This window comes from Podarcis muralis, chromosome 6, assembly GCF_964188315.1.
Source record: "Podarcis muralis chromosome 6, rPodMur119.hap1.1, whole genome shotgun sequence".
Lineage (NCBI taxonomy): Eukaryota > Metazoa > Chordata > Lepidosauria > Squamata > Lacertidae > Podarcis > Podarcis muralis.
The window spans coordinates 49,033,557-49,054,099 of record NC_135660.1 but is presented as its reverse complement, the minus strand read 5'-3'; the positions used below and the strand labels follow the sequence as shown (position 1 = coordinate 49,054,099).

Sequence of the window (20,543 nt, the reverse complement as noted above, 5' to 3'; positions counted from 1 at the left end):
GAATCTAAATCCAGAAAACTGAGAAGTGACTCAGAAAGGATCTCTATGTAACTGCTAGCCAGTCTTTTCTTGCTTTGGAATCTGCATTCATTAAAAGCACAATATTGGAAAGCAACATTATCAGCATGACAACAACACAGTCATAGGGCAACACTGTAAAATAAATTCATCCGACAATCCAGGACTTGGTGGAGATGAATATATATACATGGTCTGTAAATAAAGTTTGAAAGAAATAAGAAAAACTATCACATCTGAATACTAGGTTCACAGTGGACATTAAGCCATCCTGTCAAAAAGACAATATGTTTATTAGAAGCAATGACTCCTCTGGCTTTCCTGGGTTACATTTGTGATTGTTATTCAAGCCTGAGTATGTCACACTATGTTTTTTTTAAAATTCTGTTTGCTCCTATTCCAAGATCCTAAGAGGGAATTTCTTGCCAGAGATCTAATACCAACTCAAGCCAAGTCGAGTGTTTAAATGCTTGCAAGTGTCAGCATTAAAAATCTGGCATGGAATTTAATAAGTTGCTTACACATGTGGTCTTGTATACTAACAATATGTTCATTGCATATGCTAATATAGGAAAACCAGAACAGTCATACTATGACATAAAACAAAGAAAAATATCAAATGCACATGCAGCTAGTAAGACAAAATATGCTTATGCTACTTGCACCAGAGTTGAACCGCAGGCTTTGAGAGGGAGAACCATTTCAGTGCAAGAGAATGATTCATGTGACCACTTTGTCTTAATTACTCTGAAGCAGTTTGTTGCTGGTCAGTGAAGAACAAAGATATCAGTGTCCCCTGACAGAAAAATAAATAATCATCAGGACTGCAAAGATGACGATGATCCCCAAGATAACTAACAAAATCCGGTTTTGAATGATCCTAAGGGAATAAAAAGAAAAGAAAGTGGTGAAAGAGAGTAAGACAATAAAAGCGCAATGTAAAGCACCTAACTTTTCTTTTCCATGTGAGTAACCCATGGAGTACAGCTATCTAGATTCTAAAACTATTGTCTGTACTGATCTTGATTGTTATTTGTGTCACTAAGAGCCAAACTAGATGTGACTTTAGCATTGTGTGGCTGTTTTTTTTAAGGTAAGCATGGGGGAAGCTTTAACCCTCTCACAGTCCAAATCTGAGATGTCCATATCTGCGCTTTTTTTCAAGCTATGCAATGGCTGAACACATGCAATGATGTAATGTTTAGTTTGTCCCTCACTTCCTGTAGTTGAAAGCATTTGTTAAGGGGCTGGTCCTTCTAACATTTATGTGTACATTAAATTAATATCTGAATGTTTGTTTTTATTTTATAATTTAACTAAATGTCTAAAACCTGCTAAATGGAACATTTAAAACAAGCCTGACGACGATTCATACTGGAAAGGAGCTTGCCACATGAAGTTTTATCCAACTAAGTCATACTTAGAGTAGACTCCCTGGAATGAATGGATTTCATTTTCATTGCATATTTAAGTGGATACAACCCACAGCAACCCAAGCAAGCCATTATGGAGGTTTTCAAATAATTTTATTTTGGTTTCTTAATTCCAGAGAGAAAGCAGTCATTAATTTGTGCATTAAAGTGAAAGATTTCAAGGGTAGGGAACTTGTTGGCAAGGTGCTCACTTGAACCAAATACCAAGGGAGAAGTATAAAGGATAGTGAGGAAGAAAAAGGATGCTACATAGAAGGACATGTCAAACTATGACTCTTATGTTCTAAAACCTTTCTTTGCCTCACTTGCATAGATTCACTTATGGTAATCAGGCAAATGCTACATTCCTGTGTACTGAACAGAGAGAAATGAGTAATGGTAACACACCACTTGTGGAAATGAACCTCTTGTTTCATCAGCATACAAACTATCAGTCGTCAGAGTCTGAATGACACCCATCTGTACAGAACTATTAAAAATGAGTATTTTTTATTTTTTTTAAGAAAAGGCATGAGCTTCATTCCAGGGTAGTATTTATCCGGGCTCTTGCGGAATATTGACCTTTACATGGCAGGAACATATTTGCAGTATAGCATCGTTAAAATCAGATTGACAGCCCCTTCTCCACCAAAAAACAACAACAACGCCACCCCAAAAAACCAACTGAAATTTCAATCTTGTTTGTAAAAAGATGGAAAATAAAACCATAAACACTATTCAAACAAAGAAACAATGGATGGTGGAAGGAAAAACAAGAGGCTGAGCTCATAGTAAGGTGGGATGTTTGTTTGCCATACATTACAAACAGGCATCTTTGTACATATGAGAATTTCCTGGTTAAATAAGTAATATCATACTAGATGTGTCCGGTTGCATAGGCAAGTGTAAGTGCGGAAGGATGCAGTTTTGAACCAACTTCAGATCCCTCCCTCCGTTTTTCACAATGCCAGCCACTGCTACAACATTCACCTTTAAAAAAAAAGAAAAGTAAATGGATGGATGAAAACTGTCACATCAGACAAACACACTCCCCTGTGACACTTTAAAAGGACTAGCTCTCTATCCTCCTGACAGGTTACAAAATGATCACATTTGCTGACACGTCTTCCGCAAAACTGCTTTAGTGCTTGTGTCCACTTTGCTAGCAGGAGATGAATGGCCTGCTTTGTCCTCATTTATCACTTAAAGCTGAACTAAGATCTGTCTCGTTTATTTTTCCCTTCCTCACTAGAAAGGATAAAGCGCAGCATTAATTCTCCCACGATGACAGCTAATTCAAACTTAACAGGCAATATTTACTCTGCCAAAGGGAGCGGACTACTCTGTCTCTCTTGGAGAGGAAAAATGTTTAATGGTCTAACAAACTAAAGCTAATTAAAGAGGCTTCTGCTTCTTATTAGTTTGCAGTGCAGATTAACACCTGAACTTTCAACCACTCTCTCTTTCTTTCTTTCCCTCTTCTTTTGGGGCATTTTCTAGCAAAACAACACCTGATAGCAAACTGTTTGCCCAAATGAATGCATGAAAAGCAGAGTGCATATTTACTCAGTCACCCTCATTGATCCTGAAAAGAAACTCAGGAAAATTGAAATTCAGCAGAGAAACAGATTAAAAAGCATGAAAACTCTTTAAAAATTCAGCCTTAAGTAACATACAGTAATATTCCTCTAATATGACTGTGCTGACAACCATTTTATTTGTGGGATGAAGGCCCCAAGGCATCCATGATGCTAATTTACAAAGGATTAACTGTGGATGGAACTTGCTCAGTCGAACACATAGTTAGGCAAATGCATACATCTAACACACTGAATCGTTAAGCCATCGCCTCATATCTGACCTAGTTAGTGTCTCATCACACCCAAATTACAGTGAGGAAAAAAAGAATAAATAAAATGAGTCCTCCAAATGTTTCATTTCTAATTCTCTGGCTGCACACTTGATTGGAAGATTACTTAATCTGCAAACTCGTCTCTAAAATCCTCATCAGGAAAAGAGGAAGCAGTACAGACCCCCACCTGTATCTGCTAATTAAATGTTCCATTAAAGTACGAATGTAGGATATGCATATCAAAGTTCAACTTCTAGGAATCTGAATTAGCTTGCCCACTGCAGCAAAAGAATACAATATTGAACAGAACAAATTAATCATGAAATAGGAAGGATGTTATCAACATGCTCCTCTGCAGAATTATTACCCTGTTTCATATTAAACCCTAAAATAAACATGCTCTTTAAATCTCGGCAAAAGTTACGTTGAGACTGTAGCGTTTCAGGCAGGGGAGCAGAGCAAGGAAAACTTCAGAATGAGTTTCTGAAGCAGCAGAGCTCCACTTTGAAGGGTGATAGGATGGAATGGTACATAAAGAACTTGGATTCTGGTATCAATGCATTTCAGATCTCAAGTCAACAATCCAGGGCGCTAAAAGAAAGAATGAAGAAAGAGGGCTGGGGGCTGGGTGGGATTTCAGCAATATTCTGTAATCAAACCAGCTCACAGTGGCAGAACAATGGTTGGCATTGGCAGGACCCATCTGTAAAGAGGCCTCTAGTACTGTCACAGCCAGACACTGCCAGTGGGTATTGCTCCAGGCAAAGCAGCAAGGAATTTCAAGCGGTGGGAGGGAAAGGAGGAAAGTGGGGTTCAGCATCTTCTGCAAAAAGCCACATGGCTAACTCACCAACAAAAACACAAATGATATTTGTAACTTTGGATTTTTTTTACCTAAAAAATTCAGTTCAATCTTCCAGAGAGGCAACCCAGCGCCTCCTTTGAAAATGCAAAGCATGTTTACAGGGTAAATAATTTAAGAAATAATATATACTTGAAAGGAGACACCCACTGAAACATCCATGGCTAAAGTGCCTGAAGGCAAAAACTTGTGCATTTGCATGCTGCATTTTATTAAGTTAGCACACTGTAGCTTTAAAAGAATGCATGGCCAAATTAAAAGGAATGTGTGACTAAAACATCAAGGATGCTTCCAGTTTGCATTATGAATCACAGCGTTGCTGATATTAAGACGAATTAACTGTTTATTCGATGGAGTCTGTGGACCGAATTTACAGAAGTTTTTGCCCACAAATCTATATGTTGTGGTAAGAATAAGATGGGGTGGGATGAGGCATTTAGAATCTTCCCTTTTCATTGAGGTACCAACTCTGTCCATGGAGGGCTGGAGATCATACATTAAGTTCTATGTGCAAATGTGTCAGGAGAGATGGATGGAACACCTTGCACAGGGGGGGAAATAAGTGAGCTTCTGAACCAGCCCTTCGTTGTGAAAGTCTATTGTAAATAACTGCTGGGTTTTTACCCTTCAACTAAAGAGGCATTCTCACACGGACATCTTGATTAAAAGGATTCTGTGAATCTCTGAATCAATCACAGATCCACAGCCAGAATTGCATGCAGTTCCATAAGGTTTATAAGTTCCACAGTATTACACATGATTGCACCACACAACATGAATAGTTATGGCTGAGCCAGTACTCCTGAAAAAAGAAATGTCTGCATAGAATCATATTCACATTTAGTATTTACCCAGGACTTTAATGCACAAAGGATTTCCCACTATTTAATGGATTGGAAAAGCTGAGACAGTACAGTCATACCTCATGTTACGTTTGCTTCATGATACGTTTTTTCAGGTTGTGTCCCGCGGTGACCCAGAAGTACCGGAAAGGGTTACTTCCAGGTTTTGCCACTTGCGCATGTGCAGACGCGCAAAATGAGGTCACGCACATGTGCAGAAGTGGCGAATCGCAACCTGTGCATGCACAGGCGCACCACTGCGGGTTGCGTTCTATTCATGTTGTGAACGGGCCTCCGGAACAGATCCCGTTCACAACCAGAGGTACCACTGTAGTCTTCTCAAGATGACCTATTGGGGTGAAGTGAATGCTTCTTAGATACAGTTTCAACCCTGCATCCATTTCAACACACCAGTTCTCACTAATAACTCATACTTCTGTTCAGTAGCCTTGTAGGTTTACATTCTGTTTGCTCTTAAAATACTAAAACCACCATATGAAGAAAGGCATACCAGGCTAGAAATGTTTTGACCTGAAATTAGGTGGGGATTGCTGTCGGTGCACTGTATTAAATAGACATGAAAGAAATGCAATTTACTGTATTAGCATGCCGGATTCTGGGTGGTGCAGGCAGTTCCCCTGCACAGGGGGCCGATCCAAGGGGGCACAAAGTTGAGTACATCCATTTGGGTGTGCCAAATTTTGGCCTTACACAGAGCGCCATATTATGAAAGATTACCAAAGTCGGCCCCGATATAAAGCATCAGGTCTTCCGGTCAAGATTGGCTTTTCCTGTGTATTGCCATAGTGCCTAACTTTTCCTTAATAAACCTCCTAGTAGCTCCACTCCGAAGTCAATGCCAATTTTATTCAGTGAGACAAGGAATGACAGGACCCGTTTTCCATCTTAGAGGTCAAGCAGATCATCTCTGCAATGATCTCCAGGCCAGCAGAAATCAAGCCTGCACTTCAGACCCATTCCCAAAACCATTGTTTGCATGACCTTGCTGCTTTAGAGCTACCTCTCCGAAATCTGCGCGTACAATGGCTCTGATGAGATTTGCAGCATAGTTATATGTGAAGGTGTTTCAGAAGAGACAACTGCCTACTTTATAGCACGTTAGCTACTCTTGCACTAAGATTGCCAACTGCGTTAAAATTCTTTAGGAAAACCCCCCCTTCCCAAGCTGCATTCATTAGTGAGGGAAGTGCACAACGTTTAGAGTCCATCTTAATGACTTCTACAAGCTTTCGCACCTGACTGACCAGCGCTGGATAATGATTCCTTGGCATTAAGCACTAATGGCTGCAATGACAATTGCTAATAAAATTAGGAATTGAAGTAATATCATATAAATTAAGTGATGAGCAATCCTCAACAAACTTTTTAAAGTTTCTGCCTACAATAATGTAGAAAGTTCTAAGAAGCATTCTGCTCTGAGACCAGTACAAATACAAGAAAAATAAGTGGCTACCATGAATCCGTTAACATGCTTTTATTACAACACAGGGCTTTATTTTCAAAGAAATGTACAGGGGGAAAGCAGTCCTCTCAAGAACACAGACAGATTAATGAAAAATATTTCAAGTTTAATGGTACACAATATAAAATGGCTTTCTGTAAACTTATGCATTCAGCATTAAACTAGTCGAAGCTTTGGACAAAAGAATTGCACCCCGTAAGTGGGTGGCGCTGTGGGTTAAACCACAGAGCCTAGGGCTTGCCGATCAGAAGGTCGGCAGTTCGAATTCCTGCAATGGGGTGAGCTCCCGTTGCTCGGTCCCTGCTCCTGCCGACCTAGTAGTTCGAAAGCACCTCAAAGTGCAAGTAGATAAATAGGTACCGCTCCGGCGGGAAGGTAAACGGCGTTTCCGTGTGCTGCTCTGGTTTGCCAGAAGAGGCTTAGTCATGCTGGTCACATGACCCAGAAGCTGTACGCTGGCTCCCTCGGCCAATAAAGCGAGATGAGCGCCGCAACCTCAGAGTCGGTCACGACTGGACCTAATGGTCAGGGGTCCCTTTACCTTTAAGCAACACTAAATATTATCTTTGCAGATAGTCAAAGCCTAGAGGTTTTATACATATGCATGCACCCATACAAAATAAAACAAATGGTATATGCAAATGAAGGAGAAAAATGGTTGGACACAATAAGCACAGGAATATCAGACTCTTGAATATCCAGGGCAACTGCAAGGATTGAATTTGTGAGCCACACAATCCAAGCATCAAAAATTGGGATTCTGCTCTCCATCGTGGTATACTAAGTGCCCATTCTGAACACACTAATTCTGTTGGAAAGATCATGTAAGTTGGGACCTACACCTGTGAGGCTCTGGAAAAGACAAAGTGCAGCCCTAATTCTGCCACAATGGCAGCTAATTCAGATGTAATAATAGTTAAAGGGGCAGTGTTCTCTGCCTCCATTGGGGGGAAAGGCTATTTAAGCCTTTATACTATGCAAGTATACTGGCCCACAGCATAGCCCTCAGGTAAAGGTTAGGTGGAGCACAACAGAAAACAGGATGGCATGATCCAAGTATAAATGTAAATGTTGGCCTTGGGATAGAACATTGGGGAGGGGGTATACAAGTAGCTTCTCTATGGTAAAAAGAGATCTAATACAGGTGCTTAATCTTGTCCAAAAGCACGACATGACAACTAGGATAGGTAATTATACAAGCTAAACAGATGGCACGGACCAATACTTTTTACACTACTCACCTTTTCTTTTCGATATTGAGCATTTATGCTAGTCTGTCATTGTCTTTTTTTTTTTAATAAATTTTATTCAAAGTTTTCAACATACATAGGAAAAGAAGAACAAAAGAGAAAAACAAACAAAGAAATACACATAGAATAAAACAATAAAACAACAATATATCATACTCCAAATCTTACTTTCTTTTACTATTTGGACTTCCTCACATCTTTCGTTCCTGCTTTCCAAATTCAATAATTTCTAGACAGCAATTTATCACCTTATATCATATACTTATTTGTATTTTCCAATTAATATATTTCCCATTTTAAATTTATCTCCCAAAAGAGAAAAAATTAATATTAATATCTTAATTTCTATCATTGTCTCCTATAAAAAGTACTTAAGAGTTCATTTGAATTACAAATACACACACACACACAAACACACACACACACATGAAAACAACTACAGTGGTACCTCGGGTTACATACACTTCAGGTTACAGATTCCGCTAACCCAGAAATAGTATCTCAGGTTAAGAACTTTGCTTCAGGATGAGAACAAAAATCATGTGGCAGCAGCAGTGGGAGGCCCCATTAGCTAAAGTGGTACCTCAGGTTAAGAACAGTTTCAGGTTAAGAACGGACCTCCAGAACGAATTAAGTTCTTAACCTGAGGTACCACTGTAAAGCTAAATGCTACATTGCTTAAATGACTAGTAGCCCCATATCTCATAGGTGGTCAATTATTTTAAATACAGCTAATTTCACAATAATAGTGCAATAAAAATTGTTCTCTCCCTTCTTTCATTTGTCTTTTCAGAGACCAGAACAAACTTTGTCAATGGGCTACTGCTTGACAGACCCTCTGAAGCCCTGGGTCTTGTTCCGTATCTTGCTCCTGTGTGAGAAATTGCAAAAGCAAATCTTTTGGGGTGGCTGTAACTATGAGGATGACTTCTGAGGTGTTTAGAACACAACACTTGTGTTCTATGTGAGCACAGATATTCAGAACCACTTGGCATCTCACTTAAATCACATATTGAACTTGAAGTCAACCTACCTAGTGAAGTGTCAAGAAGTGCCAGCACAGGCGGGCTTGAAAGATGACCCCCTTATCAAAATGCTAAACAGTTGCTCCTTAGAAATAAGGAAGCTGATGGGCGGCTTTCCTTTATTTGCCTCTATTTAATCAACTCTGTAGAAAGTGTCTGGTTTTGGGATGTGTGTACACACATGGGTTTCTGATAAAGAAAAGCATTCATCTAGATAAAACAATTATTTCACTGGCAGTAGCATGTGCAGAAGCAGCCAACAAGAAGAAACACGACAGAGGCTTAGCTACTGTAGTAACTATGGTTTCATTTACATTCCACAAATTTTAAGGAAACAAAAGGAACAGTTTCAGAGAAGCTTGATCTAAGCCAGAAGGGCAATCTTCCTCTATTAGCACAACTCCAAGAACTCTAATACAAAACCAAACTACTTCTGCTTTAATTGCGATTTCAAACTATGTATGAACATCACTTTTAGGCTTATTTTCCCTTCTGTGTTTGGGTGTCTTTTTCCATAGGAGGCTGCCTACAATTGTCTTAAGTGTGTGACCTCTTATGAGCAAAAGAGAGGGGGGGGGGGAATACCCCACTCCCTTTGCAGAGGTATATGCAGCAACTGTTCCTGAAAATGTGCTATCCAAAATGTTAGTACTCAATGGCACTTTTTGAGTGATAGAAAAGCATTTTAGTATGTATCGTATATATTCATCCTCCACCCCCCTCCACTGAATGCTCTGAAGAAAAGAAAACAATCATGGCTAAGGCCATTTGTGAAGATGGCATTAAAGGAGCCTACTCTGAGACAGATAAAAATAATGAGAATCTTTCTGTCAAGAAGGATTTAGAAAATATCACTAGCATTATTAAAATTTAATTTTTTTACTGTGCTTTTTGGTTCCCCCATTTTTCCAGGGATAATGAGCAGGACTGCACACCTCCACATTGCTAGGACTTGTTTTGTGCAATAAATTCAGCCTTCCCGTCTGAAGACATTTCAGACAACAATTTTGACTGCTATGGGCTCCCCCCCCCTCCAACCTGTGCTGTGTGCTTTGAGCCTCCCTGTAAAAAACAGTTCATAAGCTAATATTGCAGAAGGCCAGCGGAACAAATAAAAAATCATTTTTTTGACCAACTGATTCAGAGAAATCATGGGAATAGCAAATATGGGATTGGCACAAAAGAAATGAATAAAAGAAGATCGATGTATTCACAAATGGTTTACGTGGCAGAATTAGCTGACAGGAGCTACTTGCTACTATTAAAGTCCTTTCTCTCACTGCATATTGCTGTTAAAGAGACAGAAATACTAGAAATTTTCACTATAAACTCAGCGCTTTAATAAAATAACTAGCCTTTGTACATAGGGAGAAGTAACAGGGTGGGGAGTTGGAATTCAGGGGTAGTATAAGGAAGTTTCTGAATTATAGACCCCATGTCTCTGAGGGGCAGTGAGATCAGAGTCGAGAATTTGAGGAAGAAGTGATGGCTTATTCTTTCACTGTTTGCAGGGAACACTTAGTGTTAGTCCAATACAGTCTAAAGGTACTTGGTTCTTCAAGGAAGGAATAAAATGTGAGATATCTGCTCATTCTGCTCAATTAAATCTTTTCCCACTGGAAAGGAAGTTCGGGGCTATACTGAAGATACTACACACACACACACACACACACACACACACACACTTCTAAAAATGCAATAATCCATTAATGTATGCGCAGGTTTCAACTGCTGAAATGCAAACCTGTGATTCCTTTGTGCTCAGATCCAGGATTGTATCCAACACTGTTCATGCGCAAGTGGAATAAGCATCTGCTCACATTAACAAGACTTCACCTGTCCCCTTCTCCCCTCAAAATGTGCTCCACAAAATGTGTTGGGAGACCTTCCAGAGCAGCTTCTGGGGGCTGCAGTAGGGGCAAAAGGAAGGTGTACAGGCAGAGGTTCACTCACACAATATGGGATTTCATCCACAGCGTCTATTTACAAGAGGACTTACTTAGTACCAGTGTGATTTACTAGTGGTATTAACTCCTGTAATCCTAGCCCAACTAGCAAAAAATGATCCACAGAACTCTTCTGTTCTGGATGACTTACATAAAAAGCATGATGTACATTGGCTGTTCAGTTGAAAGCAGTACACCTACTTCTCCATAGTTCCTTTGCATTTTAGATGATCTGCTTGTTTCTATAATAGTCTCTGGTACTCTACACGGACCATTTTTATTTATTTGTATTATTTATTTAAAATATTTGTAGCCCACCTTCCATTATAAAAAAGAGCCATCAAATGGCTTTTATGAATTTGACTTATCAGTTTGAATAAAGAATGAAGCTCTGTATTTCATTCTGATGTCTTAGTAGACCTAGGGGTCCCAATAGACCAGAGGATTAACAGAGACCAGAGGATTAACAGAGACCAGAGGATTAACAGAAGTCAACAGTGATGCAGCAGCAAAAAAAGCCAATGCTATTCAACAGAATTATAGTGTCTCAATGGGTAAAAAAGCTTTTCAAAAGCAATTTTTAAAATACAATGAATTTTCCATAAGGCTCACCATCGCCATCTAGTGTCACATTGTATATATTGCACTTAAAACATAGTTAAAACATTTTATTTGCAGCTGTATAGCTGAGTCCACAATTATTCCAAGCCAAACTTATTTTCACTTAATTTCTTAGTTTGATACTAATTTGCTTACGATATTTGCCCGATTAAAAACTAATCTTCTGTAAATTAACTCTGAATGCCATATGGAATAATCTCATTAATGGCAGCTTGTCCCTAGTCATTTATTTCAAATACCATGAAACATGTAAGCCAACCTTCTTTTCGTTGCATTTATGAGACTTCTGTCACAGAAACAAGTTCCTGTATTTTGAGAGCTGATCATCCATTTAAAGCTCTGCTAAAAATATATGACACGTTCTGCCGGGCAATCCATTGGGAACCGCCCAGGTTCTTGTAACAAGGGCACGCTAAAAACCTGAGGTGTTATAATCGGGAAGAGTCTCTCTGAGATTAAGAAGAGCCCTGCTCTTTATTCAGTTCTCCACAGTGGCCAACCAAATCCTCATGAGAAGCTCACAAGCGGCACATGAAGCATTAGCCCTCTCCTGCTGTTGCTCCCCAGTAATTGCTATGTAGAGTCATAGTGCCTCTGATCCTGGAGGTAGCTGCAACCATCATAATTGGTAGTCATTGTATCCTCCATGAATTTGTCCAGTCCTCTCTTAAAATCTGCTATGTCAGCGGTCCCCACCACAACTTGTGGTAGTGTATTCCAGAGTTTAACTATGCACTAGGTGAATAAATACCTCTAAGAGCAGACAGGACCAACAGTGGAGTCCCTGTTGCTTACTGGCAGTGTTTTTTCCAGAAAAAAACAGTGCTGGTACTCACCATGAACCTCCCCACCTTTCTCTCTCCCCCCCACTCTCACACTCTCTCTCTTGTCCCCACTCAATTCAAACCCCACCTTGTGCACCCCTCCGCCTTCTTCAACCTCTCCCCCTACCTTGCCCCGTCTGCTCGCCACATGTACTTTAGAAGTGAGAAATGAAAATCAGGCTGCATTAATGGTTTTAAATGCAGAGAAAGCCTTTGATAATATTTCTTGGTCATTTTTGATTAAGGTATGAGAGAAAATGGAAATAGGTAATTCCCACCAAACCCCTTCTCCTTCATCTCTTCCCAGCCACCAGCTGCACAGTCTGTGCTCGCCTCTATGGTTTGCCCCAGCCACAAAATGGAGGACGGTGGCACTAGCAGCAGAAGATGCTGCCTCCTTCCCCTTCCCTCTCTCTCCCCCCGCCACCGGCCTGCAGACATGGAAGCAGAGACAAAAGGGAAATGGCACTCATGCTCGCCCAGATGCTCGTGGCGCAGTGAGACAGCCAAGAGCAAAAGGTGCCACCTGTTGACTGACAGCAGCAATTGCAGCCCCCCCAAAGGCCTCATTTTCCTTGCCACCTCAGACTCCTGCTTTTCACAACCCCCCTTTTAGCCACGGTTGCTTGCTCACTCTCCCCAACCTCCATTTACCTTAATTTGAAGGGGGGAGAAGGTGCTGGTACTGCATACTGTTGAGTACTGCCAGAAAAAGCACTGCTTAGTGCAATGGTGAAGTGTGGGGCAGGGGAATTTTCCCCCCTACTAGTAGGGAGCCAAGCTTGGGCTATGTATATTTGAATAAGCTTTCTGCATCCCAAGGGACACACTGCTTCAGAAATGGAAAACAATTTTTAGGCTCCAGAGTTTTTCTACCAAAGTCCAGGGCCTGAGGATTGATATGAAACTCTGCTTTAGTGTCAAGCAAGATGAAGTTTATTGTAAACGTAACTAATAATTGGCTGGAACCTCAGTCTGATTGCTGTTCAGTAGAGAGATAATCTGATAGCTTCAGATGGGCACAGTAACTTCTAAAAGAGTGTTAACATGATCGTTAGCCAGCTTAATTAGTACCATCAATATGCTATCTTTGTATTACAAATATGCCATCTTCCCAACTCAATACACACAAAAATATTTTTCCTTCCACACTGCTAATTGAATGGCATAGATATCGGTGAGCCACACAATTGCAGCCTATTATTTCTCTTGCTTTTCAACTATAAATACCACGCAAAAGTGAATGAGCCCCCTTATGTTTCCCAACAGGCAGTTTACTGACCCAGACATGAATGTATAACAAGTAAAAATGCTATAGCAATACATTTTTAATTGATGATTTCATGTTTATTTACTGCAAGACTTGACTCACCCCACAAGGATGCCTGTCAGGTGTTTTATATAACAGATATACAAGGAATGTTGGAGAAAAAAAATATTTTCTTACCATGGCAAATACTTATAGGCGGTTATTAAATAATAAAAAAGTTATATTGTTTAATCCTTCTTTGGGTTTACTTTTTACCATTAGAGAACACAATGATCAGTGAACTGTGTACGGTTTTTTTTAATATAAAAAATAAAAAAGCCTTTCAATAGCCTTGTGGAAATATATAAAACAAGCAGCGATACAGTCCTTTGCCAAACACTGTCATAAATTTTTTATTTGGCAGCTAACATTCTCACTAGTTTTCTTGGCAGCAATTGGGACCTTTAGCAAGAAAGGTGCAGGAGAAAAATACCTTGTTTAGGGATGTTTTCAACACTTTCTGGGATTTTTCAGAACTTCTGCCTGCAGCACATTTTTACAACCTCAGTCTCCAACCACATGATGAGTAGGTGGTGGGTTTTAACTTCTTTTTTTAGAAAATATAGACAGCTTACTACCCCCACTCCCCTCTGGCCTCCAGCCTAGAATCCACCTCCCCCTCCTCTCTCATATGTGTGTTCCAGAGATACAAGTGGATGCTCTTCAATGTCTAGACAAAAAGAAAGAACCAAACACACACACACACACACACACACACACACACAAAAACCCCACAGCCACAATATCAGGATGTGTCTTTCGTTGCTCCTGATGTTATCAGAATCAGATTCCCAGATGACAGAGATAAATGAAAGGCAAAAATGTGCTGATTACTTTTGTATTTTTTCCCTTCTTCAGATATTGCTACAAAAACTGGTCACAGGTGCAGCTACCTGGGTCAGTCCTCGGACGGATGATAAACAGAATAGCAAAATAGATTTCTGCACCAAGATCAAGTACTGAATCTACTGTTAAAAATACATAAAAACATCTGAAACCCCAAAAGCTTTAATCAAGGTTCTGATAACAAACTGTTTGGCTAAACAGAAAAGCTATTTACAAAGATATGAATTATCCATAGGGTTGAAATTCTTTCTCCACAGCCTATTTTCCCGTCTCAATAGCCAATCAGCATTCCATAGTATTTCCCTACTGAATAATTTTTGGGCTCTTCTGCTCCTTATTTTCTGCCCTATAAGGGGGTTTCCCTTTGTTTTGTGCACGGGTGAGGCTGTTTTGTTACAGAAGGTTCTGCACTTGTACAATATAGAGTATTGCGAACACCTTCAGACATGTTTTCCATTGCTTCAGAGATAAACTAAACTTGGATAGTGGAAATTTGACACATTGTAAAAGTAGACATCTGGTTTTCTCCTCCTATGGATACTGTGTATCCGTATCTGACATTATGTATGTATCTGATCCACTATGTAGAGCAGGTATGGCCAAACTCGGCCCTCCAGCTGTTTTGGGACTACAACTCCCATGATCCCTAGCTAACAGGACCAGTGATCAGGGATGATGGGAATTGTAGTCCCAAAACAGCTGGAGGGCCAAGTTTGGCCATGCCTGATGTAGAGGCTTCGTGAGATCAAACAAAATACAGAACTAAACATATATTTATAGCTATATTAGATGAACTTAATGTAGCTTCAATGTAGCATACCTGTTCACAAAGAGACATGGAAGAGTTTTTTAATACTAGAAGCACAAGGGGTATGTTTTTACCATCTGAAATAGGTCCCAGGACAGAGCTAAAAGCAGCGGGTGAACCCTGGCTTTTCATTCTAGGTGGTTTATCTAAGATGAGATCCCTAAAATGTATCTTACGCACACTTTTCTGAGAAGGAGCATTTCTGTACAATGTTGGCATCCCTTGGATCTGCAACAAAATGTAATGGTTTGCAGTGGTCCTGTTCAGTGTGATCCCTACCCACCACCCCCTTCAGTCAGCATTTTATTACACTGTCAGTCCTCAATGGGTCGATTGGGAGGTTTTCTGACCATTCCTTTTCCTCCCTGATTTTGTTTTGTTCTGTTCTGAGTCTGCTGATACCTTTCTTTTTGCGTGAGTGATGCTGTTTTGGCTAAATAAGGAACCATACTTATAGAATGAATTCTTTATCAGTATGTAGAATACTGTGAGCAGCCATGCTTTCAAGCCTTTTCACATAGCTAAAGGGCCGAGAGAAATAAAGCTGAGATTTCCATGATATAAGTTTTAGCCACCCAACAGCCATAAACAGCAAGACTTACTAAAATGTTCATACTTGCAAAAAAGAGATCAGTGTGGCAATAGGGATGCTCCTGCAGTACTGTGTGTATTAGAGGGGCAATCTGATCAGAAGAAGGAATTCTCTAATTCCTGCCAGCTTGCCCCACACTTTTCAGCGATAAGCATACTGAAAAGCACAATATGCTACTTGGAGACATTTTAAAGCTTAATATAAAATAATTACATGCTTATAAAGTGTATCTCACCTGTACAGATTGCACAAAAGCATGGACTATTCCATTTATAGAATAGGTGTTAAGGAACACTTTTATTCGTTTGTTTGTTATTTCATAAAATTTATACACTTCATGATTGTAAAAACAAACAAATCTCAAAAAAAATTTTTTTTAAAAATCCCTACGGAAATCAAGAAAAACCCCACAGTTTTCAGAGGTTCAAACTGCTGTTCTGCAAAAAGGCTGGTGATTCAAAGAGTATCAGGGACTGTTTGCAAAGGGCTTTCTAAAAGCCCAGTGCTGCTCTTTAAACCTCTAGTTTTCAGAGGTTCAGAAAGCAGGTGAGGCTATTAGAAAGCCCTTTGTAAACAGCCCTGCGCTGCTTCTTAAACCTCTGTAAAAAGGGGAAAGGAGTAGCTCAGGGTGTCTGCAAAAGGGGAACAGCTTCCCTCTCCTAGAGTAAGGACACCTTGGTCCAGGAAAGGAACAATCAGGAACTCACTTTAAGCTCCTGTTGGTTTCTTTGCAGTATCTATAGTTTTGGGGACTCCTGGTAGGATGAGTTTGGCCTGAGGACCAGAGGTTCCCTACCCCTTTTCTATGGGGAGTGGGGTGGCTCATATGTCAGCACAATGGAGATGCTTGCAAGCCACACAGAAACATGGCACATACAAAGGCCTCTCTGTCTCCCCTGTGCACAATTTGCTGCCTTCTGGGCTAGGCAGCTGCAAAAATGCTGAGCTTCACTCCGAGGTTCAGAGAGGCCCATGGTTAGATCCCTACTCAGCCATGAAACTTACTGGGTAATTTCTAGACCAATAATGCCTTCCAGCAAGCTGACCTTACATGACTGTATATTGGACCATCTGAGCACTAGAGCAAAACTTACCCCCCCCCCCGGTTACTGTTATTTAGTTTATTTTATTCTAAATATATTACAGTCGTACCTTGGATCCTGAACGCACTAGAACTCGGACATTTTGGCTCCCAAATGCCGCAAATCTGGAAGTGATTGTTCTGGTTTGCGAACGTTCTTTTGGAACCCAAATGTCCAGCTGGGCTTCCACAGCTTCTGATTGGCTACCGGAGCTTCCTGCAGCCAATCAGAAGCCGCTATTTGGTTTCTGAACATTTTGGAAGTCAAATGGACTTCTGGAATGGATTCTTTTCAACTTCCAAGGTATGACTGTATAAGCCATATTGAAAATGTCAGTTATTAGGAGGAGTGCAAACAGTTCAGATGGGGGACAGCCAATCATGTATGGTGCCTTCCGCTCCCTGACAGAAGGGTAGGGTCAAAATTAACAAATAACGGCACCTAGGCTCTGCTCACATTGACTCTGGTGAGTAGGGGTTTTCTCTCATAAAAGACACTTGTTTTGGGTCTTACTATGACCACAACAGAGGAAGGAAAATAAAAAAATCAAGCCAGAACACTTGAATAGTACTTTTCTAGTTACTTCTAAGGAAAATATAAAGTCTCTTCAGTATAAGGTGCCTCGTTATTTTTTGCATCAGTTAAGGAAATAAAAGTGAAGATAATTTGTTTTAAATGAACTGATGTGACTGCGGATAACTTAGGATTTGAACTCAGCTCTCCCTGATCCTGGTCCAACAGTCTTCAATGGAATAATGAACATAGCATACTATTTATATATTAGTAGCAGGTGAAAAGGGTATCTGCCTGTAGATACCTATAGACAAAGCTTATGCTGAATAATTCTGCTCTAAAAAGTCATTATTAGCACAAAGTCATCAAATTAATTTCCATCATTTCAACCCAGTATTAAAATTCACCTTGTCTCTAAAGCCTGCTGGATATAATATTACCAAAGCTGTTGAAAAGGTGTAACACTAACCATGAAACCAAAGCCCAATAAAAGTATGCAATGCATACATTTTTATTGTTTGCCCAGTATTGAAATCTCATTAGAACTCATAAGTCAAACTTTTACATCTGCTGATCATGAAAGAACATGGATGGAATGTACCATGTGAACAGAACATGGTATGTTTTAGCTGAGAATGGGATTTGCTTTTTATTTTTCATTTTTAAACAAAACCCTTATACAGCTGTTACTTAAATGTCCACTTTTGAAACAAAATACCTAAAACATTAATTTAAAATAACTTTCTCAAGGTTGTTCTATTTCTAACAATGTCTATGATCATTATGTACAAAAGCATTACTTGACAGTATTCAGAATAATAATTGTTTGAAATTCTTTGCCCCATAGAGCATTTTCCTTCATTTATCCTTCACATTTTATACAGTCACATTTTAATTAGACTAGAATTTGTCCTCCAATTAGCTTTCATTAAACTCTACAGATTATAGCAAAATATCTGCTGAGTGATACTTCAAAACTGTACCTTAAGTTTAAAATAAAAAGTAACTATGCAGCTGAAGTGATTATGGAAATTATTGCAATGTTAAAACGCTCACTCATTTCCTGGTTTACCTCTACATTGTATTCTGCAATTTAACGTTTTGCCGACTTCAATCCCTTTGGTTGCTCTAGAGATAATCATAATCATACCTTACAGTAAAATCATTCCTTTTATTCTCAAGGATCCCTTTAGAGATTGATTCAGATTGGCTTCAGATGATGCATCCTGTCCCTGAACTTGTTCCTTTTACTATAATGTCAAATTTGATGGCAGCCCGCGGGGAAGGTGGGAAAGAGACAATGCAAACAGGGACAAATTGTTTGCCTCATTCACTGCAACTGCAAACTCACCATCCACTCTTAGTGGACACCATTTAAAGTATTTTTACTCACAAGATGCCGGAGTGAGAAGCCCAATTTGGCTTCAGATACCACATAGGCATATTTCATCAGTTAATCAAAGTGAGGGCAGTTTTTCTGGTCCTCATTCTGATTTAGCTTGATGACAGTGCCACACAGCCCATGAAATTTGGTTTCATGATGACAAGAGAAGCCAAATCAAAATGAGGGAACCGTTCCTGTCCTGGTTTTGTTTTTAAAAAAATAATATTTGAAAAAGGGTACCCACAGCAGGGAGTATGAATTCTGCTACCACAAAAGGCCATAAACTGGTGGCAGAAAAGTTGAAGGGGGACTTTCATGAAAATGTTGGCCTCTCCCCAATCCACCTTCTGAGTCAAAAAAAGTTTCCCAGCAAAGTTTTTGCTCAGCCTTAGCTAACTCAGGGTCTGGAAAGGATAAGAGCTGGTTGATGTAAATGCACATTGAAGATGGGAAAGAGCAACTGACTTGCACTTTTCTTTCTTTCCTCATTTCTTTTGTAATGTGCAATGTGGTGATGAAAAGGTGACAAGCTCTCTTCACCCATTATAGATGAATGATACATGCTTCTCCATTCCCTGCTTCCGAGTGCTATAGAAGAACATTGTTGCTGCTTAACACTTTCAATGATGCCAGCAACTCCTTGCTATGGGAAGTGAGAAATAAATTCCTTTTTGAAATGAATACATGACAAATGCAGATCTATATTCAGCATATAGTATTACTTTCAGTAGATTTTTTTTTTAAAGCAGGTGCTTCAAAAGGGCATAATCATGTTTTTGCTTTTTAAGAGCAGCAAGTCCGCTCCCCTTTCCTGGGGGCGGCATTACGGAAGGGCATCCAGGACCTCCCAGTGACCCGGCTGTGGGCAAAGGGATGCCGCCCGCATCATAGGGACTCCCGGCAGCGCCACGTCCCCCGGCTGACCAATCAGGACAGCAGGGGTGTGTGGCCACTAGCCGTTTAAACTGTGGCGTGCCTGGGGGGCGTCCTCCTTTCACCTCCTCGCTTTTTAATAGCAGCAACTGAAACCTTAACGCATGCCAGCTTTCAACTGCCATTCTGAAGATGTGATGATGCTTCACAAGCACAATTGCAACTAGACAGTTCTAGGTTAACGAGAACTCATTTGGCTTAATTATGCCCCCCCCCGCCTGTGTAGTCTGTGCTGCTCTCATGTGTTAGCACCTTAAGAGCTGGGTGCCTGAGGGACGGCCTCTTTCCACATTAATGTGCCCATAAAGATCTGCCTTGGAGTGCCTTCAACCAGCTTCTACTGCTTTCAGAGGTGAGGTGGGTTGTGGATAAAGGCAGAGCCTTATAGGTAATGGTGCCTCACCTTTAGAATCCTTCCCAGAGGTTTGCCTGGTGTTGTGCTTTCTTTACAGTGTCAAGTATGTATGTATGTATGTATGTATGTATGTATGTATGTATGTATGTATGTATTTATTTATTTATTTATTTATTTATTTATTTATTTATTTATTTATTTATTTATTTATTTATTTATTTATTTATTTATTTAGACATGAATTAATATGAGTATTTCCCCTGGTCAGGCTGTTACTGCTTTGTTATATAATATCTGCCACAAATGTCTGATTTATTGCAATGCACTGTGTGTGGGGTTGCCTTTGCAAACAGTGGGGCAAGCTGTAGCTTGTGTGGAATGCTGCTGTCCAGCTACTAAACTGAGTGGCAAAATATGTCTGCAATCTTAAAAGCACTGCACTGATTGTCAGTGAGCTCCTGGACCCAATTCAAGGTTTTGGCATTGAAACTGAAAATGGCTTGGGGCCCTAGAACCTCCAGTACCAGCTGGCACTGCCTTGAGTATCTCCTGGGGAAGCCTTGTTCATGGTCCTTCTTAAGATTCA

General features: G+C 40.1%; 1 protein-coding gene across 4 annotated transcripts in view; it reads right to left on the bottom strand.

Moving 5' to 3' along the window:
* Window positions 1-262: 262 nt before the first annotated feature.
* Window positions 263-20,543, bottom strand: part of VTI1A (vesicle transport through interaction with t-SNAREs 1A) — a 233,904-nt gene continuing 213,623 nt past the window's right edge. For all 4 annotated transcript variants that reach the window (XM_028730279.2, XM_028730276.2, XM_028730280.2 and 1 more), the window contains one exon: window positions 263-898. Coding sequence is in view for 2 of the 4 variants with exons in the window: in XM_028730276.2 (XP_028586109.2) it covers window positions 805-898 (94 nt within the window). In the remaining 2 variants the exon portion in view is untranslated. The remainder of the gene's footprint in view (window positions 899-20,543) is intronic.